This window comes from Thunnus thynnus, chromosome 7, assembly GCF_963924715.1.
Source record: "Thunnus thynnus chromosome 7, fThuThy2.1, whole genome shotgun sequence".
Lineage (NCBI taxonomy): Eukaryota > Metazoa > Chordata > Actinopteri > Scombriformes > Scombridae > Thunnus > Thunnus thynnus.
The window spans coordinates 20,645,434-20,669,808 of NC_089523.1; the positions used below are offsets into that span (position 1 = coordinate 20,645,434).

Consider the following 24,375-nt stretch of genomic DNA (forward strand, 5'->3'; position numbering starts at 1 on the left):
TGGAAAGAAGAAAAAAGAAAAACCTCAAGAAAATTGTCTGACAATTAGCGCAGGCTGTTTTTCCTATGCCCATGTATTAGTTTTATTTTTAAAAGATGACCAACCTGCGTTTAGGGTTTCAGAAGACTTCACCCTTTAGTCTTTGTTTACTTATTTGTGAGCTGCTGCTTGAGTTGTCACTGTATGCCCCAGTTCGAAAGCATGAAACTGGATGCACATCGCTAACCTCTGTAGCCTGCCGTCACATTTTTAAAAGTGAGAGTTGTCCTCTTGAGGAAGGGGAAGGGGGGAAGGGACTATGTGTTTGGTAGACACAGGCTCATCCGCTGACTGCTGTCTGACCCTGAGTTCAGCGGTATGGTTATTAATAGGCCCAGAGGCCTCAACTTCCAGGAGGCCCTCTGATCAGCTCCAGATGTGGAATGAGAGAGGACAATTCTAAGTTAGCCTATCCATGTTTCACATGAAGCAGAAAGCTGGGAGATAGGCATTTGGTGAGACTGATAAAGAGTGAGGGAGGGAGGAAGGGAGGGACAGGAGACCTTTCCACAGCAGGAGTGTGTTTTGTGAGTCTTTGTTTTCATGTGTGTGTGTTTTTTTCGTTTATTACACTCTCTGCCCTCAGACCAAAAGACCATAAAAACGTATGGCATCACCATGGTGACCATAATAACTACCTATAAAACAGCGTGTAAACTGTGAAATAAGACAAACAGACCAGAACAGCCTGACTGGCTGGCTGGCTGACTGAATGGCTGCCTTCCGCCATAAAACTATTTGAGAGCCAGACTGAAGGAATGCCTTGGAGGCTGCTGTGGCTGTCACGACACATGAAAGGATTAGGCTCTGTGTTTTATCTCCTCTTTATCTGATGGTAATGGATAAGCTGAGTGTAGCCTATCATCTGACGCTTGGGCCGGGGGTTTGATGTTTTAGTAGGGTGACGGTTTGTTGAGTTGACCGCTTTGGTCTATTGATTGCTGTTTGATGGTTTTGATATGTAGGCTGCGCGGAACAGGTCAAGTCTTTTATGCAGTGGAGGCTCCAAATAGCTTTTAGCTGTCCTTCACTCCCCCCATTACTCCAGTGGTTCGTTTGATGTTTGGATCAATCAATAGAAAGAGCCTGAGCTCTTACACATGCTCCATCCTACTTCCCACTGAGCTCAATTCCTCTTCCTTCATTGTGCAGGCTTTATATCACATTCTTTCAACACAGAATAAATGATATAATTACAACCCATTACTTAGCCTAACGCAAGCTAATTATTCTGTCATTACTGTAAGGATTAGCTATGCTCATTCTCTCTTTCTCACTGTGTTTCTCTGCCGTTTACTCGCCAAAGTTGTGCAAGCGGAGCAGAAAACTCTTACTCATAAAGGCTGAGTAAGACTTAGCCCCAGGACATGCTCTGTTGACGCTGATCGTATATACCACGGGTGTCAAACTCAGTCAGAAGTCCAGGCCATGCTAGAAAATAGTGACAGCAAGAGCTGGACACATTAAAGAGTGTATACATCTAACCTAATGGGGCATTTTGATATATGCCTTTAATTTATGCTCCGAAGTCAACATGCTGCGTTTACAGGCTGCACCACAGCGCATGCTGATGTATCATAATAAGGCGTCTAGAAAATTACTGGATACAACAGATAGACAAGGCTAAATTAAAACATGGAAAAAGGGCGTCATGCAAAGCAGGGATTTAATGTGCTTGAGGCACATGAAAGTGATGCAGATCTCTCTGACCATCCTGTGTAACTGTGCTAATAGCATGAAGCTGCTAGTTGTCCTTAAATGGAAGTCTTAAGTGAATTACAACAAATCAAATACGTTAACGAACTGAGAACAGATCAAATCTCAACTAAGTTAGAGCAACTTTGAACACTGCTTCATTGTCAAGGGGTCATAGACTTTTATAGGCCAAACAGACTAGTTCGCATACAAGTGTAGGATGATGAATGGATGTCTACAGCATTGCTGTGTAGGTAGCCTGCACCTGTGACCCTGTCATTATCCACCCATGGTTACTTATATGTGCGTTTGATGTCATATAAACTAATAGCGGTGATGTCAATTGCTTGCCCGAGTCCTTGGGACTCAGGCTTGTATATGTGCTACAGGGACTGGAGAGCCCCACTCCTCTTGCAGACTTGATTAATCCCTATCGCCCCTCTCCATGATCGCAGTTTCCATTTTTTAGTCCGTATCTGTGCACTCATCCCCTCCCCAATCTCCTCTCACTGGCACAGAATGGCTTCCTGGCAGAATGGAGGCATTAATTCAGGGATGAGAGGTGTGATACTCTCTCTCTCTCCCTCTCTCTCTATCTCTCTCTCTCTTTCTCTCTCTCTCTCTCTCTCTCTCTCTCTGTCTTTCTCTCTTTCTCTGTCTGTGCTCTCTCTATCTGTGCTCTGTTTGTAATGCGTGGCCTTTATCGTAGCTGAAACAGCTCACTACCCTCTGATCCTATCTCAGATCTCAATATCCTAGCCGTTCCACCCTGTAAACGCAGGGATGAAAAATCTTGCCCTTTCACCAATGCATTACACCCTAGCATATCGCCATACCCCTCTCCTCCCATTGCACACTCCACACCACTCACCCTTTGTGACACAGGCCTCCAGCTAAATTCGAACTCTGCAAAATGAGACCAAGTGAGCTGCACTTCCTCCATGCCAGAAACCATCTTAGTCTCATTATATTTGTATTTAGGATCAGGCCTGGCCTCTGAAACCCCTTGTCAGACAATAGGTCGAGCAAAATAATGACTAGCTCTCAGTAAGCTTCAGGAGAGTTAAGGCTTGGATGTTGGGGAGATAAAACAACAACCAGTCTCTCAGCAGAGAAACATGGATCAATACGAACAAGGCTGCGGTGTGAAAAGGCTGTTTTTGATCCAGGCTTGCGTCAGCGTCAGTGAGGTGAGTCTTGACAGCTCCTGTGCTGTTGGTAGATATGGATCTGTGTTCAAAAAAAGGAGCAAAACGCTCAGGGACCACAAGCGTCTTGTTAGACTGTGGAGAGTGGTAGGCTGACCCCCGCCCCCAAACGCTTTGCACAAACACAAACACAGGTGCACTTACACACACAAAAAAAAAGGTGTTTAGAGCTCAGTTGTCACAGTGAAACTATTGTGTTAGTTTGTGGTAAAGAAAACTTTGTGGCTTTGACTCCAATGAGTGAGAGGAAAAGACGGAGATTCAGGATGATATGACTTGCGTCTTCAAACCCTGTGTGGTTTGTGAAAACGGCGTCTGCTTGCACATTTAAAGTTCTGCACCCTGCTATGTCAAAGGTAGGAAGGCAGACAGGCAGCCAGGATTGTAGTCTCTTATCTGTGCTGCTGTGTTTTGAGGGGGCGTGCCTGTGATCTGTGATCATGTACCGTGTCGTTGTAGCAAGCGTGGCTGTCGCTCCTGACTGAGCCGCCACCCCGCGACTCCACCCCCACACAGTAGGTTTGGCATACAGAACAGTCAGCCGCATTGGAGGTGGAACGCTGCGAGGGGAGATGGAGGGGGAGTTTGAAAGGTAGGCCTCGTAGATTTCAGATAAGACATCTTTCCAGACGCCTTTTACTGTTTACTATCATAACCACATAACAGCCTCAGACTTGTCAGAGATAAAAGGAAAGATTAGTGACTGCACTGGCAGGACAGAAAACTTCATCTCTTAAACATCTGTGTCATGTTGCCAAGTACAGAGGCTGTTAAAGGCTTCCCACTTTGTAATGCACACAGAAAAAGTTTTATTTTAAAAATATTAGCCTCTTTTGTAGCGTGACTAATATGGTGTTGGTATTACTGAGAAGAAGTGAGTGTATTTTTGTCTCTCCCTTTCTATGCCTGGCTTGGATTCAAAAGTGATGCTTCATTAGATTAATGTGTAAAACATGCACCGAATGTGGAGCAGTTAACCTACATTGTGTTTGGACTAAAGCAGGAGTGGCAGACTGCTTGGCATGTCTGACTGCAGACTAGGTGTAAACAAAGTGCTTCTAGCTGTTACAGTCCCAATTATTCTACAGAGAATGAGATCTGAGGCAAATCCTTGTGCGGTGCACTCTCCTCTGTGTGCACTCCTGGTCACCGTGGCAGCACAGACGGCAGCTGCAGATTGACTTCATACTGTGTACATAACAATAACTTTGTTGTCATTCCACCGGCCTATCTGTCTCGGCATCGTCGGAGCGTGAGGGCAGAAGAAATTCCATGAAGTTTTGATACCTCAATTAAAGTGCATCTGTCTCCTGTTATCTCATTTAGTCTGTAGTCGATATTATTGGCATAATCAGACATGCCTGATTGGTGCCTCCCATTTAATTAATCAGTCTCACTGTATCATCACCTGTGGCTCATTAGAGTAATTAGAGCGAATTAGTCAGATAGAAGGCCTCTCTTTCTGCCTGTAGACGAGTGGAAGGAATTTCATTAGGAGAGATGAACACACACACATACACCTTGGGTCTGATGGCCAGTGGTAATAGGATTTGTTTACCCGTGACTGTTATCGGTGATTAGTGTTATTACCACAGTGGTAGGATGGAGAGATACTCATTTCCGTTTGGCCCGACCTCCCCTCCTAGCGCGAACATGGCTCACTGTGCCAAATTTTTGCTGGGCGAACATGTTAGCAGGCTTCCTCTTTTGAAACGGAGTTCAAAAGAATGTGGAAAGACTGGGCTCCCCAAGTTACTGCAGCGGCCTGTCTGTGCATTCATGTGAGAGCACACGCGTGTGGAGCAGTGTGCGGGAGGCTTCTTGGCCAAGTCGGTGTTGAAGTCTCTCTAGGGAGTGTTGGCAATCTGTTCCAATCGTCTTTACAGCTGACCAGACGACCAAATGAACCAGGACAGGGACTGCTGCTGTGGGCCAGTCCAGCCAAGCCAAGCAGGGCTGTTACAGCAATCACATAGACATTACAGCCCACTTAATGCTCCCCTGCACACACCATGTTCCATCCTCTGCTAAAACTAGACAGTGCAGTCCTAACCAGCCAGAGCTAGATTTAAAAATAGTGCCAGAGTTAACGATTAAATTAATTTATTCACCAGCAAATTAAACTGTTTTTTTTTTCAGATTTGAAACAAAAATGTTCAAAGTCAGGCCAAGGACAGCCGGAGAGCGTTGACCTGACAGACTGAGCCTGAAAGCTTTAACACGCTGGACACAAGTTTTTCATGCGTGTTTGCTGCTCTATTTTGCACTGCAGGCGTTATATTGAAGCATCAACACAAGCGCTGGTATCTACACTTTGCCAAGGCAATTTCATCATAATTCAGCCTAGTAATGTATAATGTAGCCCCTCCCCCTCTATTTGCATGTTTTGGATTTTGTTAATTAGAGTTTTTTTATTCATGTCTTGGCTCCTTGTCAAACACATCAATTTATAAGGTTTATCAAACTAGCGTTATGTCAATCATTTATGCCAAACATGACAGAGTGGAAATCCCAGTCGTACGCCAGATGGCTTGAACCCCTGTAGAGCAGCGTACTCTAACGTTAACAGCGTCCCCCTCCAAAAGTTTGGAGTTTAATAAAGCCTTACAAAATAGCTGAATTGACCTGCTGCTAGCAGGTTCTATTTAGTGAAATCTGTCCAAAGAAACCCTGTAATAAATGACACCAGATAAGTAATATAGTTAAAAATATGCAACATAACTTGTATTTTTTGAGGATGTATTGATTTGCACTTTTGAGTCCTATCCTGAAACGGCTTTCCAATATTCTGCAAGATACGTCTGCACTGCTGCCCACTTTGCTTCCAACGGAAATGTGCCCAGTCTGCACACAGTGTCGCCGCCTGCATTCACTGTCATGACATTAGATAGATAGTGACAGATGTCATCATTCTGGTCATTATAAAAATGAAAGGTCTTCATCTTCGTATTTAGCTATCTATTAATCTAGCTATCTGCTGTCTTTAGCCATGACAGTAACATAAACTGTGATGTGGGCGAGAGCGGGGATCAGGTAGCTGGACAGATTGGGCACTGACAGTCCTCACTTCAAGGAATTCAAACGGTTGTCCTTATCAGTGTTTAGAAAATAATATTGACATTCTGCAATCTTGTATTAGAGTAAATATCACGGATTGTAATCATGGGGCGATGCCAATGCAGTATTTTAAACTTGAGAATATCACCTTGTGAGAAAAAGGGCAGTATGTTACAGCGTTGCATGTGTTTGTCCTATAAATGTTCTTAAAATGAAACCGGTTTAAATGTAGAAAGTGAGTTTGACACTTTGTGTACGCTACACTTCTGCTGCATCAAACACTTTTGAAGTTCAAGTTTGTTATAAACTGAGAAAAAAAAACCTTAACTGTAAAGAAAAATTCAAGTTTTTAATCAGGCTGATGTTTGCACCAATCTGCTTTTATAAAGTTGTTGTTTTTTTTCCCCCCCAAATGAAAACAGAACATCTCTGGTATGTTTCTGCACTTTTGCAGCATATAAATTGACCACATTTCAGTGCAGAACACACATTACAAAAACAGCATCCAGCAGAGTAAACAACCAAACATATTTGCTCATTATTTAACTGACAGCTCTTAAATATGACAACTTATCATGCAAAATAATGCGTAGCTTAAAATGGGAATAGTGTTGGTCTCCCTAATGGTCAGTAAGATTTGATGTGTGTGTGTGTGTGTGTGTGTGTGTGTGTGAAGCAGCGGGGATTGTGCACTTTCGGATGTTACGCTCTATCAGCAAGATGAGTGTAAAGTCTGCCTGTGTCTGCTGATGTGGGCAGAGAGTTTGCTGCATAGTCAAAACCTGACTGAGTCTGAGGGTCTTTTTTTTTTTTTTTTTTTTTTAAGTGAGACCATGCCCATAATTACTTGCCCACTTGGCATTGAATCAATCCTCTTTCATGTGTGATGTGTTTATTTAGCTTAGCAGTGAGAATTTTTTTTTTTTTTTTTTTTTTTTTTTTTTTTGGAATAGGGATTTGGTAACACATTGGGATATGTGCAGGGTATTGAAAAGGGATTGGACAGAATCAAGGGCGTCAGGGATTGGCACATGACCTCCTAAAGCAGATGCCCTAGTGGAAGACTGTTATTTCAGTTTTTTCTCTCAGAAACTGAGCTTATTAACGATTCTGTTTGGATAGATGGTCAATTTGGATCACCGTGTTTCAATCCTCTGACATATAATCAGATAATTCTAGTTGGCGAGCATTGAAAATAGTCACTTAAAGTTTGTGTGGATTAATTTTCATGTGATCATTTCAAAGACTGCATCTAACCCAGCGAGCACTGATACTGTTTGAGTTGTACATGGACTACTGTGTTTTTAAAAAAAAGATGGCAGAAGTCGGAACAAAACAGTTTATTATTTAATAGTAGAGTAGCTTGAAGGCTTTGCCCTTATTTCTATGAACTTGTAAATAATATAAGATCTAGACAGTGTTTTATTGGCAAGTGGAGCAGTTAGCATCTTGTGCAGTGGTGTACAATGTGTGACTAGTTATACTAGTATGTTATAGTAGAATAGCGCAGACTTGATTTCACTATATTTAGTTTTAATGAATTTACTCAAAGCTTAGTCTTTAAGTTGATTAATTGTGTCCTGAGCTGCGTAACACACACTCTCCTCATAATAAAAAGCCTGTACAATACTGGTCATTTATGGTATGTTACTGTTGTCATAATTCAGACCATGTACTCTCACAGGGACATTAAATATTTATAAAACTTATTCCCCGGGAGATTCAATATTCTCCAAACTTATTCCTAGTGTTTAATGGCGGAGCTTGGATGCGTAGCGGCATTATCTCTTTGCTTTTTGAACATACCTAAAATTATCCTGGTTGCTGCTTATGTCTTCTGAATTCAGATCAGGCTTCCAGTGAGTTGTTATATTTAAATGGTTTTGTTGATGTGCCCCACCCCACTGAAAAGAAAGCCGCAAGGCCTAACGCATCATACTGTGATTAATATCTGCTGATTTTATGTTAGTATCTTGAACCAACTGGGCCCTATATTCTTGTTCCTGTAGCTAATCTTTACCAATATAATAATTACACCTCTATTCATGAACTAGAGCATTCATTTTTTTTTTTTTTTTTTGACAATTAATTTAACATGATTAAAATTTATTAGGTTCCTCCTTTCATCAAGCGTTGCACAAGCTTCTGCGCACGCTCGAATTCACTAACAGATAGTGCAGCTGCTCCATGGCCATGGGCAGACAGGCTGCTACATCAACTGCTCCATGGGCAGCGAGAGCAAGATGGCATGTAAGCAAGTGAGCAGTTTTTTTTTTTTCTCCTCTTTTTTTTCTTTCTTTTTTTTTTTTTTTGAACATCCTGTGCTACTGCGTAAAATTTGTTAAAAATTTGTTATATTTTTTTTATGGTTTGTGGATAAAACGAGATCACGGCTGGTCAGGGAATTAAACTTAATGCTGATGGGGGAAAAATCTCCTAATTAGTACTTGATCACACTATTTCTTTAGAGGGTTGTATTTTCTTGTGTGTTGGGGGGTGTGTGGGCGATGTGGGGAGGTGGGCATGTGTGCGTGAGTGTGTTTTGGGACCTTGTCAGCAGACTGAGCCACAAGGGCCCCTGTGGTAATGTGTGTATTAAATGATTAGTGTGTTAGTTAGCATAACGGCCCTTCAGCAGCGTTTAATCACTCTCAGGGGTGGGCGGCCTCACAGGAGGTTGATGGGGGGCGGGAGGGGGGGAGGAGGGTGAGGGTGGGAGGGAAAGGGGGGAGGCAGAGTGATGGGAGAAGAGAGGGATTTAAATGGAGGAGAAGGTACTGCTGGTTGAATGAGTGAGTGGATCTGTAAAGAGTGGAAAAATTGAGGAGAAAAAAAAAAGGAGTGAGTGTGACAGAGGGCAAGAATCCAACAGAAACATAATCCAGCAACACTCACACACTCAGCAGAGAGAGATACAATCTTTACAAGGCCTGAACGTCTTGTTAATGTCAGTACTTGGCCCATCATCTGGAACAAGTCCCGTAAATAGCTATTAATAACAATGCAAAATGGATGTGGATAAAGGCGGGCTTTGCCTCAGCCTTGACAACACCGCTGTTGTTGATAATTGTGCTGTTGTTATGTGGCGAGGGGAGGGGTCGTCTGGGGCAGACAGTCAATAATTGTTGTGAGCTGCGTGTGTAGTAGTAGTCTATTGCTACAGACGTTGTCATGCCCGACACAGTGGTAACTAATTGACTGACAGGCTGAATGGCTCTGATATTGCTCGCGCTGGTAGCAGATCAAACTGCTGGTGTAGACTGGTTTTCCTTGGCGGTACATCGGTGTTGTGGTTCTGTTCTCCGCCTCTGCTGCCGCAACATACTGGCCAAGTTCAGCTGAGGCAGGACCAGTAGTCAGCAGCATGCCAGATGGGTCAAGGAGTCTGCCGTCTAGTCAGAAACCTGCTCCTGTCTTTTTATCCTGAAAGATAACAATGCTGCTGATTATAATGACAGTAAAACGTGATAAAGACAATAAAACGTGCAGCTCTCCTCTTATCAGACTAAAGTTGTGCGTTTTTCGTTGCAGAAAGAACTAGACGCCACCGCCACACAGCTTGCCAACAGACAGGACGAGAGTGAACAGTCCAGGAAGAAACTAATCGACCTGAGCCGCGAGTTCAAGAAGAACACACCAGAGGTAAGAAAATCAGATATTCACAGACACGCAGCAACACACAACCACACATATATCCCGCAATTCTTTTGACAATCGTTGTTTGCCTCCGAGTTTCTGTGTGTCTTCTCTCCTCTTCATAAATGTAGCAGTGATTATTTACTGAGAAAACAGGGGAGGAGGAGACGACGCAGAGATGGCTTGGCTCCCAAAAATAGTCTCTCCATTAGTTTCCCTGAAATCCTAAAGAGACAAAACAGAAAACCCCTCAGGAGTTTGTATTATCTGACCTAGTTTTTTATGCGTGCAGAAAGTGTGGTCCGTGAGTGTGTATGTGAGAGGGAGAAAGACAGAGAGAGAGAGAGAGAGAGGGAGGGAGAGAGAGAGGCAGAGCAGGAGGGAGAGAAAGAAAGAGTGTGACAACACTACTAAGTGGGATCAGGAGGGAATTCTGTCCTGTTCCTGTGTTCCCTTCGCTCCTCCTGGGATTATTTGTTTCATCTCTGTTACCAAGGCAACTCATTTTAAACCACACAGCGAAAACAAAGTATTGTTGTGTTATTATTGGTAATGTCACCATGGTGAATTATTGATGGTAGTATGAATTATGTATGAACAGAGTAGACGGTGGATAGAAAATTGTCAACTCTCCCCGGAGTTGACAGTAGGCCTATTATAGTTACCACAGGATGAGGATTGCGACTATTGACTTGAGCGTGTAGCCCACCCGGTGGAGAGGAATATACACCAGAGGAAACTGTACCTTAATGCATAAGACACTAATTTCACTTCACCCTACACGTTCATCTCTGATCTCATTTTCAAGTATAACCACATAACTAGCAGCACACACAGGGAGGCGAGAGAGAGAGAGAGACACACACACACACAGAGATGGAGAGACACACACACATACAGAGGCAGAGTGAGACATGCACACAAAGAAAACATGCTGAGAAGCAGAGGCACACACACAAACACACAGAGGCAGATAGCCTAGATCACAGAACAGGACACACACATTCATCAGTGTAACAAGGCTGTGATTTAGGAAGGCTCCTCTGGCGTCTGTGTGGCCCCTGGCATCTCCCTGGTATGTGGAGGAGGAATCTGAGCCAGGCCAGACGAGCGACAGGATTCATTACAGGGCTGTAACAGGCTCAATAGGAATCAGCACTAAAAACTCCTGGCGTTTTGGAAGTGTATAAGCATCACGACTGCCTACCAAACAGGCTGCTTCATAACGCGTGATGGCCCGCACTTCATTAAAAATGCCCCGATCGTCTTGTTTGCGGAGCCGTGTTTTTTTTTTTTTTTTTTTTCCCCGTCTCGTGCGTGGCTGCGTGTGGTTGACCAGTCTATAGAGCAGGCTGTCAGCTCTCTGTGGTCCGCACCAGTCAGCGGAGATCACAGTCACATCAGATCAGACTGCATTAGGCTGAGCGGGAGTCCGTCTCTGATCCATTATTCAACAACCAGGAGACCGGCCCACGTTGACTGTGTCTAGTCTGCTGAGCTGTACTCGGCGTGAATTGCACTCATGGTCTGCATAATAACACACATACACACACACAGGCTTTTGTAGCATTTGAAAGTAGTGCAAAGAAATGCAGCGTGAAAACAAAGTTTTCATAATTCATTAGGACTGACACACTGTTGAAATTTTTTTTTTTTTTTTTTTTTTTGAGACTACATCTCACTGTGCTTCCTAAGTTGCTTGAATTATTCATTCAGTTCTTAATTTCCTTTTAGTTAGTCAAGACTCCTCTACTACACTGTTATAAAGGAAAGGGTGGGAATGGTTGTAAAATGTCCCAAAGATTGCTAGCCAGAGGCAGTGGTAGTAAAACAACTTTCTGTGTGCTCGTGTGTGTGTGTATGTGTGTGTGCACGTATGCACATACACACGTTTGTGTTTAGCTGCAGGGCAGACAGACAGCGAATGGGAGTTCCATACTCCCTGGAGGATTCCTCGGGCTGGCCTGTCTGCTGTCTGCCGGCAGCTCACACACCAGCCATCCATCTCCTGCTGCCGGGCCCCCTCCACTCCCTTCACTACACACACACACACACACACACGCACACACACACACACACACACACAGATTGACCATGGTGTCTGTGTGCATTGTTATGTTATATGGTCATAAATCTTTGGAAGTGGAGGGGGCAGGGGGCGGAGCACTAAAGAGTGGACCAAAGGGGTTCAGCAGAAGCAGTAGCTTGCCTCTGCATGTTATTTGAATGTGTTTGTTTTTGTGGGTTCGATGCGCATTCTGGAAAAAGATTGTGTGTGTGTGTGTGTGTGTGTGTGTGTGTGTGTGTGTGTGTGTGTGTGTATATGAGGCTCATCAAAGTTGCTGCAGTGTTCAGTCACCTCTAAAACTTAAACTACAAAAAAATGCAAGTTGAGAAGATAAACATTAAGAACTAAAATAACATTAAGAGTTTAATACATTCTGCTTTACAACACCACCTCAAAGTATTGTTTAAAGAGTGATGGTATTGTTGAGTCAGTTCTTTATGCAGACACAGTCTCAACAAAAGTTGAACATTATAATTTGAACAAAGGTTATGGCAACACTACTAGACTGGATTGCATTACATTATACAGAGATTTCTATTTTTATGGTCTGAGGATACATAAATATTAATTTAAAGCCGCAGTCTAAAAACTAACTGAAAGGAAACTGGCTTCATAAATGGAAAATATGGGATATAATCAGAATCTAATGCAAATGATAGAACTGACACTTCTCTGGTGTTTTTGTGTACATGCTTATCGTGTGTGTGTGTGTGTGTGTGTGAGAAAGGGAGAGCCGGAGCGGGGAGGGGGAGGCGGGGGCAGGGGCGGAGTGGAGGTCATTATCCCCAGCAGGGGAATATTGAATTGGCCCAGACAAACAGCCACAACGACCCCTGATGAGGTAACAATAGGGCAGGGTCAGCGAGGTCATGACCTGTCCTCAGCCCCAGACAAGCGGCCTGTCTGGACCAACCTAGGATTAGACCAACCCCAGACACTGGTCCCAGGTCAGTTTGGGATGCAAACTCCCCGCAGCATCGGTTAGGCTTTTTTAGACAGAGGTTTCTAAAAGGCGTAGACTCTCTCGAGCACACATCTGTTGTTGCCCTACTTCACATCTTCATTAGGCAGTTTTGCGAGTATGTGTGTGTCCACAAACTGTGCAAATCAAATGTTCCTGTACAGAATGTCCTATTCTGCTGTGCTTTTTACCGTACGCTCCAGTTCAGTTTGTCAGGATGTAGGCTCAGCTAACAGCATGGTGATTTGCATGTTCCCCTGATACATACTCAACTGGCTATCTAATCTGAAACCGCTGACTCGTACTGGAAAGTCATGCAATGGGACTTACAGGATGAAAAGCATTTGCTTTATAGTAAAAACGTGGTGCGAGGAGACAATTTGCATTAACAGTAGGCCTACTCTGTGGCTCATTCACTCTCTGTCTCACACGCACTAGTGGTGCCTCTGGGTGGCCCAGGTGGTGCTGCACCTGTTCTTATGAGAAACACAGTCCGCCAGAGCACCTCAGGGTACCAACCTGGCCTTCTCTCTACCCTCATGTTCATCACTCACTCACGCACCACTCATTATTCATTGGCAGCGGCTAGATTGGTCGCTACTTGATTTCAATGGGTGACTTATTTGATCACAACAGGGTGTGCTAATATAAAACTCAGTAAGTTGTCGGTGTTTCTGAACATGTCTGCCACGCATTCCTGTGTATTTACTGTTTAGGATTAAAATGAATCTGTTAATGATTGTTATTTCTCACACACTAACCTCTTTCTCGATTTCATTTTTCAGGATTTACGGAAACAGGTCGCCCCTTTGCTCAAGAGCTTCCAAGGAGAGGTGAGTGTTATTGAGCACATCTTTTGGAAAATGCATCGTAAAAGCTGGTTTCACATTCATTAACTGGTCTCGCTCCTTTTCTCAGTGCCCTCCTCTTTTTTTTTTCTTTTTTTTTTCCGCTTTCGTCTTTCCTCTTAAATTGTCTTCTCTTCCCTCTCACTTCTCTCCCTCTCTCCTCTCTTCTCTCCGCCATCCCCTGTTCTTTCTCTCTTGCCACTATCTAATTTCCCCTCTTTCCTCTCCCTCTTTTCTTCGCTCTGCTCTGCTCTTGATTTTCTGTCCTATTCATGAAGTCCTGTAGCCCGAGGGTGTGTTTAAATTGCATCCTGCAAAAAAAAAGGCACCACAAAGCCCCAGCTCTAGCCAGTCACAACTCACCGAATGCTATTTCCTCAGACTTTGTTTGTCTGCATGATTCGGTGGGGTTATTTGTTGCTTCTTGTTGATCAGGTGAATCATGAGACATTTTAGTTCATTTAGTTCATACATTTATTTACTTTCAATTTAATGTTGCGCCTCAAGTTTTTATATACCTTGACCTATAAGAAGTGACTTCTCTGTCTGCGTGTGTGTGTGGGCGTGTGTGTGTGTTTGTGTATGTGTGTGTGTGTGTGTGTGTGTGTGTGTGCGCGCTATATCATACTCCCACCTTTCCCTCTATCTCCTCCTCCATCATTTTGGCCTATTTCCATCATGACTCCTCCTCTCTGGCAGTCATGCATTTCCAGTTCACTCCCATATGTGAAAGTCAGAGGGTAGGAGTGGAAGCGGCTGGTTTAGACTGGGGCGTTATTTGGGGTTAGAGTGGGTGGGCATTCAGCCCTAGCTTACACGCGCACACACACACACACACGGACACACACATACACAAACAAAATAATCTGAATAGATAGTGACAGGGCTGCTTTGCTAGTGGCCATAGAATATTACAGTTTAACACTGGGTTAGTTTCCATATTCTTGTGTTAGAGCGGCAACCACAGCCAGTGGTTATGTAAAAATGCTGTAATTTATAGTGGTTCCACCATGTTCTGCTGATGATCCACAGTCTATTTAGAGAATAGAAACGGCAGCAATATAATTGGGGCTTTGTCAGCTGTTTCCACCATCCTCATGTTGACACACCTCGACGGCGTGCACACCAGAACACGCTGAGGCGCATAGTGGGTGGTCGCGGAACTGAGAAAGACATTATCTTATGATTATTGAGATAATACTGTACACCCGCGCCAGTCTTAGAGCAGCCCATCAATCAGTCGACTATTCTGCGCGCTCGCATGCCACAACATGAGCAGCTCTGAGAATGTGTAATTTTAGCCCGGCTTTGTTTGCTTACCCCTCGATCCTTTGATCAAGGACAAGACAGCACCAGAAAGCAGAGGGGTCTTCCTGTTGAAGCTCCACAGTATCTCATCCTTAAGCATTTCGCCTGGCAGCTTGAATCTTTACTAAGTGAATGTAGGATCCAGACAGAACAATAAAAAGTTTTAGCCCAGGAACTTGGAGGTCTTGATACTGTTTAATCTTTGTCATTGAAAGGTGGATGCCCTCAGGTCATAATTATTACCAATAACAGAACTGTTTCCACAAGGCCTCAGTTTGGTAAACGGGTTATGTGTGCGTGTGTGTGTGTACGTGCGTTTGTGTGTGTATGTTGCATGCTCAGTGTTCCTTGTTGGTCCATCGATCAGATAAGCTTTTCCATTATCCAAGGCTTCAGTCTCTGCTTCCCATAGCCTCCCCTTATCAGACTCCACTGGGGCCACACACACACACACACACACACACATACACACACACACACACACACACACACACACAGGTCAGCCTGATGCCCTTCACACACTATGGGTTAGATAGGGGAGCGAGGCGGTGCTGAGTGATGGTGGCACAAGGTGCTGACGTATGTACGTATGTGTTTGTGTGTGTGGATGTGTCAGGGATACCTTTTGCAATTGCAAGCACTTCTCATCGCTAACCTACTGATACTGGTGAGGAATCATTTGTGTCACTTCATTTGTTTTGCTTGGGACGCGTATGTGTATGTGTGTGTGTGTGTGTGTGTGTGGGATGGGGGCAGGGGAGCATGTAATAGCAGATGTCATTGGGATTGGTTGAAAGAGCTGCAGTTGGGAACAGCAGGGTTGTATTTGCAAATCCTGGGTGGTCTTCTAATGGCTCTGGTCCTGCAGTTAACCTGCCTCTAACTGTAGGGTGTGTCCTACATTAAATGTCTATTTCCTGCCTCCCATGTTGGGCTATATAAAGCTGCTGTACCACTGACCTTGGCCCAGTCATTGTACAGTCACGCAGCTGGCTTCCTTCACTGCCATCGGCAGATAATTTTTTGCGTTAGTTCATGAGCATGCGTGCGTGTGTTTCTTCTTTATCATGAGATTGTGTTGTGGTACTCTGAAGCTCTGATCACATACTCTATATATATATACACACACACACATGCGCACGCATTTCGACGCTGGCGAACAGGTTTGGTGTCTGTGTGTGAGAGGTATTAGTACTCAGCATCAGTAATCTGCCATTAGTGGCCCTGCAGTTGAGGATCCTGATCGCTCAATGTCACACAGCACATGAAGAGGGTAAAGTACATGATGTAGCTTGATGCGAGAATGAGATATAATAGCAGTGTCTCATGTGTGGGGAGGGGTGGGTGGGGGGGGGGGGGGGGGACAGGGCGAGACGGAAGCCCTGTGCATGCCAGAGAGACATGAGTGTGTGACAGAGAAACATGTGAGAAAGACAGACCCTGAAAAAGATTGAGGGAAAGAAAAAAAAAATGAGTCAGAGAACATGGAAGTGACAAGAGGGAGAATTTGAGAGAGAAAGACAGAGAGAAATAAAAAGGGGGAAAAGAGGGAGGGGTGCTGGCACCAGCCTACTCAGGGCCAGATGTTTTGCGGCTAAAAAACTAGAGATGAATCAAAGCCATGTGAAGAGATTTATTAGGTTCCCATAGGAGCCCAGGCAGTATTACATGTAGCCCGCTCTGTTTACAGTGGCAAGAACCCCTAAACCACCCATCAACTATACTACTGGCTTGGCTGGGAATGTGAAGACTTTATATTTGGACTTATATAGGCTTTTGTCTTTATTCCTTTTCTCTCAGTGAATGTGCTGGAGGAGTTGGAAGAGAAACACACGGCTGTTTAGTCTGAGTGCGTGAGCCAGAGTAGTCAGCTGTAGCTCTGCCCAGTACAGTAGCACCATCTGAATGTCTTTATTTGGCATCTGTTTCCCTCGATTTAGACTTGATTTCAGATGCGTTTTCGCCTACTCTGTCTGCTTCTCATATTGAAGTGTGACACAGAGTCTACAGTAGAGCTTTTTTGCTGCGTGTTTCAGCGTTGACAGCAGTATAAAAGTTCCTCCTGTATGATTTTAGAATTAATCTCTTATGGATCCTTTCTAATGCTGTCCATTTCAATAATATCGGTGATGGAATGCATGCCGTGCCCTCTTGTGTTAATGGCTGCATCAGTAATGGATCCACACTGTATTGCTGCTAAGAGCTGACTGAATAATCTGCCCCTGCTGTGGCTGGAAAGACTGAGCCAGCTGTTTAATGATGTCAGCGTGCTGGAGGGGAAACGAACACACACACACACACACACACAGGCGCACACACTCAAACACACACACACACTCAGACCGACTGACGGACTTAGGCGCACTCACTCGAGGGACAGACAGACACGGACACGCACGGGCACGCGGCAAACGAAACACATCCGTCATCGGCTGAACAGCTGAACTGACTTCACGGGAAGGAAACACCAACGGAGGCGCTGTCAAGACAACCACGATCGCATGCAACATACCGACGCATAGTGAGGATAGACAGATATGTGGACGACTCTGTGTAGCTTACTGTGGAAATTAATGGGCCTACCTTTCGCAGTGTATGGATGTGACAGTCAGATGTGGGGTGGTATAACTGACAATTAACTTTTTTTTTCTCTCTCTCTCTCTCCTCGCAGATCGACGCCTTGAGTAAGAGAAGTAAAGAAGCAGAGGCCGCCTTCTTGAACGTGTACAAGAAAATAATCGATGTCCCAGGTAAGACTATGCCTAATGTCTGCGCTGTCTTGTCTCTGTATGTGTATGTCTGTGTCAGTGTGTTCGTCTAGACACCTCCCCTGCCCAAAAAAACATTATCAGGAGACCCTCTTATCCATGCAGACAGCACCAACAAGGGAAGAGAAAAAGCATGACACCGTCCCTCTGGTGCTCCTTCACTGTGCATCCAGGCGTGTGCGACGCCTTAATATGTCCCCACGAGATCTCATCCCCACTAGTGTAGCCTTTAGAGAGGGTCTTAACAGAAGGTGTGTCCTGATACGGATGACAAGTACGCCTGTGATTGGCTGCTGCGAAGTGCACACATGAGCAGTCACGTTCAGCACACTGAGGCCGAGGAGGGACACGCAGCACAGAGTGTTACAGAACACACACAGTCACAGTGCTACTGGTTGGAGGTTTTCATCTGTATGGGAGCCCTGGAGGGGGCCGTGAATGTTGGAATGAGGAGTTGAGTTCATCTATAGCATAAGGAGGTCATCATATTCCCACATGGATAGACCTACAGTAATATCTTTGGATTGTACTGCTCCCAATAAGTCAGCGCCAGCTCTGACGGGTCTATTCTTAACTTGCAGCGAGACAATGATGTAATGCCTGATGCACACACACACGCAGACACAGACCAGCCTGACTAATGCAGCAGTCTTGAAAGAGGAAACAGTGTGTTTTGTTCTGTCTTCTATCAGCTGAAGGCCTGGTTAGTCAGCCCAGTGTGCTCTGCTTTAGATTAAAGGTGTCTGGCAAGAGCATTCAGCACCAGTGGCCCACAAGTCAAACTGCTTTTAACAGGCCGTACAGTTGATTTGAAGGGGGGCCTATGTGAAGGACAAAGGTTTGATAAGAGGGAGAGAAAGTTGATTTTCAAGGGCGTCGACGCAGATAGGAGACCAAATTCAGGGCATACAGTTAAGTTACTCTGTGTTTGTTTGTACTTGTGTGTATTTGTGCGAGACCCTGTAAGTGAACATGTGTGTGTTTGTCTCTAGGTGTGTGTGTGTGTGTGTGTGTGTGTGTGTGTGTGTGTGTGTGTGTGTCAGAGCTACGCCCTGCATGGTGTGTCACCTTGACAGCACAAAATCAGCATGAAATTCCCCAATCGTTCTCTGCTGATCTCTCATTAGCATAGTTAAGATATCTAACTGCGTCAGACATGAGACAGACACACACACACACACACACACACACACGCAGCCCTTACCCCCAGCTGTAAGCTGTCAGTTCCTCTTATCTGTACAACACACACACATAAACACAGACACACACACACACACAGACACACACACAAACTGCTCTTTTAGCTGGCATGCTGATGAGCGTCGCCTGCGTCTCTTGGCTGCCTGTCACCAGTCTGCCACCCATGAGCACCAATCAGATGTGATTGGCCTGACTGACGGGGCTCTCTTCATCACACTGACAGTTAACCCTGCTGTGTGTTCACAGAGATGTTGGTAAAATGCCTCCAGAAAGTTGTCTTTCTTCCTTCTGTCTCTGTTTCTTTGATCTCTTATTTACCTACTCTACGGCTCTGCTTTGTCCATCTGTCTGCTCCCATGTTTCTCTTTTTTTTTTTTTTTTTTTTTCTCGCTTTCAAGCCGCATCATAGGAAACACTTTAACTGATCATAGCCAAGTAATCTCTGTTGTTCATGTGTCTCATCTATGTTTCTGTCTGTGTCTCTCTATGGGTATCCAATTTCTCTTGCTGTGTCAGCAGTTGACACATTCGTTTTTCTCCCCAACTACTAAACCAAAGTTTATCTCATACTCCGACAATAGTCTCTGTTGATACAAAGGCTGATAGCGTAACATTCAATACCGTTTATGGATAAAGTTTTGTTGATACAGAATGTGAAAACTTAACCATGACCTTTCTCGTGGTGTGTGTGTGTCGTGAACTGTTTTAACAAGCCAAATCTTTGTTCTGTTCTTTTCTTCCTAATCAGTGAAGTGCTCAAACTTTTTGTAAGTATTTACAGTAGAGTCTGACTGATACTGGAGTTTAGAGGCTGATATCAGTGTTCGTGAACAATATATACAACCAATTTGGAAATTTGGTTGTTAAAGGATCACGATAAGTGTCCATGTACAGTGCAGGATATTTTACAATTGGAACAAAGTGGAAGACCTTGAACAAAAACACTGAACATTCATTGAATTTGAAACAATAAAAATGCATCAAGGATATTGATCAAGGACAGTTATTGCTGCAGTTACTAGTGGTTTTTTTTGTTTGTTTTTTTTTTAACATATCGATATACCGATTTTACCAATTTTATTAATCTGTGATAATCTAGTACATAATATAGCCTTTATCAGTGGTTCTCGCCCTTTTTTGGGTAAAAAAATGACATTGACAGAAACAGAAATTGTATCAGGCTAATTGTTGGGAAAACCTACATTTCTATGACGACTGCATAAAACAGCATATATATGCACAATCAATCATGATGTAATTCTCTTTATAGTTCCTCTTTTTGCTCTCTGTCTTGGTTTTCTTCTCCTGTGGACCAGAGTCTGTTTAACTGGTGTCCAAAACACACAGACGTTTGTTTAATTTTAGCTGTTTCTCCATATTGCTAATTCTGCGGTGAAAAACAGTTCCTCTTCTTCTTTGTGTTATTGTGTTTGTTTGTTTGTAGCGACATTTCAAGTGCCATATGTTGAACCTCGCAAGTCAACGAGTTTTCCACAACACGTTCCTGCAAATGTTTCACAATAAAAGTCTTGTTAAGAAATGAAGGGTGTCTGTATACTGAAACGCTAGAGGGCTTTTAATTTGAAACAGATACAGGAAGTGTTGAGCGTAATGCAGTAACTTACGCAGGGTAAACTGGAGCAGCTCAAAACGAAGCTTCGTACTTAAATATGATCAATAATACTCATCAAACAGAGGGAATTAGAAATAAAGGCCCCCATCACTATTTGAGGAAATATATTATATCTGTAGAGGTCATAGCATCTTTTTAAAATATATATTTTATTATTTCATGGACCCCTTGCAATTATACCACGGACTGCTAGGTGTCTGGGGACCCCCGGTTGACAAACAACGGCCTATATTATATATGGAGATATAGTAGAGCTCTAGTCTGCAGCAGTCTGATGCATCAGCGACTGTATATGTAACCCGCCTTATCATAATATTGCTAGCAATTGCGATATTTTTTTGGTCCTCGCTGCCACAAGTTGTTCTCTGCAGGGAGACCAAAGGTCGGGGTCGGCTCCAGAACAAGCGCTCCTGGAGCTGTTAGAGATTCATTGCCTTGCTCAAGGACACTTCATCAGGGAAAACGGTTGTTCTCACGGGGCCTTGAATGCAGTTATTCCTAGCTCACCACACCACATCACCCCCCCTTGTTTGTGGTATCTGCTTTGCACTGTGTTAACGTAGTGTGTTGTCTTCTGCCAGATCCTGTACCTGTGCTGGAGCTGGCTCAGCAGCTGCAGCTGAAGCTCCAGAGGATGCACGACATTGAGACAGAGAACACCAAACTTCGAGAGACACTGGAGGACTACAACAAAGAGTTTGCAGAGGTCAAAAACCAAGGTTAGAGACTGGATACATGCAGACGCACACATTTTTGGATTTTTCCTGACTTTCAGAGAGGCGCGGATGTAGGGCCGCACAGTTAATCATAGATAATGGCACGTAATGAGTTGTGTACTCTCAGTTCTGCGTCCCATCGTAGTAGTTACAACCATTTAAATGTGCAGTTTATCCATGTGACCAAAACAAAAACTAAGATGGTGAAGCAAACATCCCAAGTGAGAATGAGAGAAAACCTACTGAGTGTCATAGAGTGAAAGTGAAAAGATTGAAAAATATTGCAAAGTACAAACAGGAAAATGGTTTTAGTTGATCGGTTTTCAATTTCAGAAGTAATCTGGCTCTAAAGCAAGAGGACAAGAAATTGGCAGTTTCTGTGCCAGTAGCTACACCTGAAGCAGTACTGTGTAAGATTTTATAACTGCTGCTAGTTTGAGAAAGTCTGCACTGTTGTTAGTAAAGATGGATGACAGTAAAAACGTTCAAAAACGTTTGAAAATGTTCATGTGAAAAATTGCAGCATTTTCTTTGTCTAAAACTGAAAAAAATGATCATTATTTTCTAATCTTCTAAAATTTTGGGATTCTACAGTCATGCAGCCGTACTTGAAGTGTAATCCCAACATTATGTCTATATGTTGGTGATATGAAAAGGTCAAAAGAACATATTTAGAAAGACCTTCCTCAAAGTAAGAGGCCACATTTGAACATATTTTAATGCCTTATGAATTTTTAAAAAACACAAAAAATGTACAAGGTTTTACATTTTCAAATAGGTTTTCAGGGGGGAAAAAAAACATGAGGCAGAGTTTCATGAATAAAAAACGACAGGCTACCTCGGGGTAAAGAAAGATGGAAAAACTGACAAAGGCAGAGAGATGAGTGAGAAGGAGTAATAAAAGTGGTGTAATTTCAGTCGAAAAGGAGGAGTGAGTGAGCGAGCGGGGAATGTTTTGGAATCCCCCTTTCCTCAGTGAGAGTTAATTGGAACAGCTCGATAGCGGCAGGGTTCCATTCTGCCATTGATTTTCCTGTTCCCTCATCCTTTATCCCTCCTTACCGCCTCAATAGATGGGGGATATTTAAACCCCAAAACACACTGTGGAACTCCCACTCCTGTTAAACACACACATGGACCCGCCTGCACACTTGCACACGCGCGTACACCCACACATACAAAGAGTGCAGGGGCCATTGATCCCTGCAACCTAAATGTTTAAAGTTCAGTTAAGCAGTTAAGGGGTAAGAGGGCTCTGAGGGGACTCTCCTCTATTGATTATGTGTCAGAGCAGTGAGACTGGAGTTTAAATCACACGCACACACACACGCCCACAAAGTGCTAAGAGCCCTCAGTCAAAGGCAGCAAGCAGCAATGCTCTCTATCATTGTCTCACTCACTTATATCTTTCTCTGAGACGCACACACGCACATACACACACGCACACAGACACACGGACGGAGGCCTATTTATTACCCCAGTTATGTGTTAGATTTATTTCAGGCTGCCCCATACAGAGCTCAGCCGTCAGCAGGTTATGGGGTTTCAGCACTAATGCAGTCCTAATGAATACAGCATATCTACCGTTGGTGAATGTTGAATATTCTATACCAGTCGTGGATGTAAAGATTAGGCAGGAGCCATAGGGGCCACGGCCTTCGCCTGTGCTGACAGAGGAAGAATGCGGGATATGAAACACAGTTCCTTAAGCAAAGGTCAAATGCCCAGTCGAAAACATTATCGTCATCACCGCCATATATCACATCTAGGAAGCCTCCGTGGTCTGTTTTCTATATATCTTTGCTAATCACACATATTTTAACTCTTCCTTCCTTTTCTCTCAACGCCCGTATCTCTGCTTTTACCTTCTCCAGAGGTGACCATTAAGGCCTTGAAGGAGAAGATCCGCGAGTACGAACAGTCTCTGAAGAATCAAGCTGAGAACCTGGCGCAAGAAAAGCAGCTCCAGCTACACAACGACTATGCAGAGAAGGAGAGGTATGTATGCGTGTGTGTTTGTGTGTGTGTGTGTGTGTGTGTGCGCTACTGCAGCTGTGTTTCAAGTAATAACCTCTGCATTATTTTGCCATTTTAAAACTTTGGGTCATTTTGCCCTCAGGCAGAACAGTTGTGATTCTAATCTTTTGAACGATAGGATTAAGTTTTTTGACTTTATTTAGCAGAGCTATTCACGACTTAATCATTTCTGTTTAGCTAATAGTCCTGGGACTTTATTTAGTAGTTATCAGTTTAATCAACAAATTGTTGCTTATTGCTTCCCCCCACATTGCCTTCCTCCTGCAGATGAATGCAGGAGTGGAAAATAACCTACATAAAAGACAATGCCAGCATTTTTTGTCATGTGGGTGCTTGCCATTCTTTCTTTGATGGGAATCAGCACCTCAGACTCCTGTTTTCTGTCTTCACCAAGATATATATCAGCCATTTTGTTTGGAATCATTGCCGCTACAGGCCTCTTCTGTGTATGAAAATATAACCGAATGAAACCCCCTTAAATAACTACAATAACAAAAACTATACATAGGTGTCATTCTATTTTGATGTAGTTGAATATAGCTTTATAATTCATTTGGATTTAATGGGCTACTTCCTTTATAAACTATTTCCAAAGCATTTTGTGTGATTTTCAGTTACACAGGAAGCTTGTGGCAGTAATAAATAAACCCAGAATTGCTGCCAGATATTTTAGGAACATTTAAAAAAAAAAAAAGATTCTGACTACTGAAATTAAATCACCTCTTTTAAAGGCTAGAATGCCTTAAGAGTCACTCTGATACTGTCCTTTCTCAGGAAGGAGCCATTCAACATAAAGACAATTAAACTAATAGCCTAAGATGCGGCCAGCCATAATATTGCTTCACTTAACAACAGACTTGGGCTCCTTTCCTCCTACATCACTCAGTAAATCCAGAGTAATATGATGGTTGGCAGTTCAAATTATCTTGTGAATCCACGTTCAGTTTAGGTTTTCAAATGCAGATGAAGAGTCGACCTGCCACCCTTAAATGTAGTTATCTCGGATAACTATGTGCTCCTATTTTGAATTAAAGGGATAAATAAACATATGTGAAGAGTCAAAATGATGAGCACTCGTATGATTAGCTGGTGCGGCCTTAGGGCTTAAAGAGACAGCATATTTTCACTGTGGGTGAGCAGGAGGTAAAGGCTATGGTGGATGTATCAAATTTAAAAATGTATCTCAACTAGGAAATGAAAT

At 43.5% G+C, this 24,375-nt stretch overlaps 1 protein-coding gene across 6 annotated transcripts in view; it reads left to right on the forward strand.

Moving 5' to 3' along the window:
* The window catches only part of cux1b (cut-like homeobox 1b), a 62,837-nt gene that overhangs the window by 9,887 nt on the left and 28,575 nt on the right, over positions 1-24,375 (forward strand). For 5 of the 6 annotated variants that reach the window (XM_067594854.1, XM_067594855.1, XM_067594856.1 and 2 more), the window contains exons 2-6: positions 9,531-9,641; positions 13,450-13,497; positions 17,492-17,570; positions 21,003-21,140; positions 23,012-23,135. In XM_067594854.1, the coding sequence (XP_067450955.1) occupies positions 9,531-9,641; positions 13,450-13,497; positions 17,492-17,570; positions 21,003-21,140; positions 23,012-23,135 (500 nt within the window). Of the gene's footprint in view, positions 1-9,530; positions 9,642-13,449; positions 13,498-17,159; positions 17,342-17,491; positions 17,571-21,002; positions 21,141-23,011; positions 23,136-24,375 lie in introns of those variants that run through there. The other variant, XM_067594857.1, reaches the window with a different exon arrangement.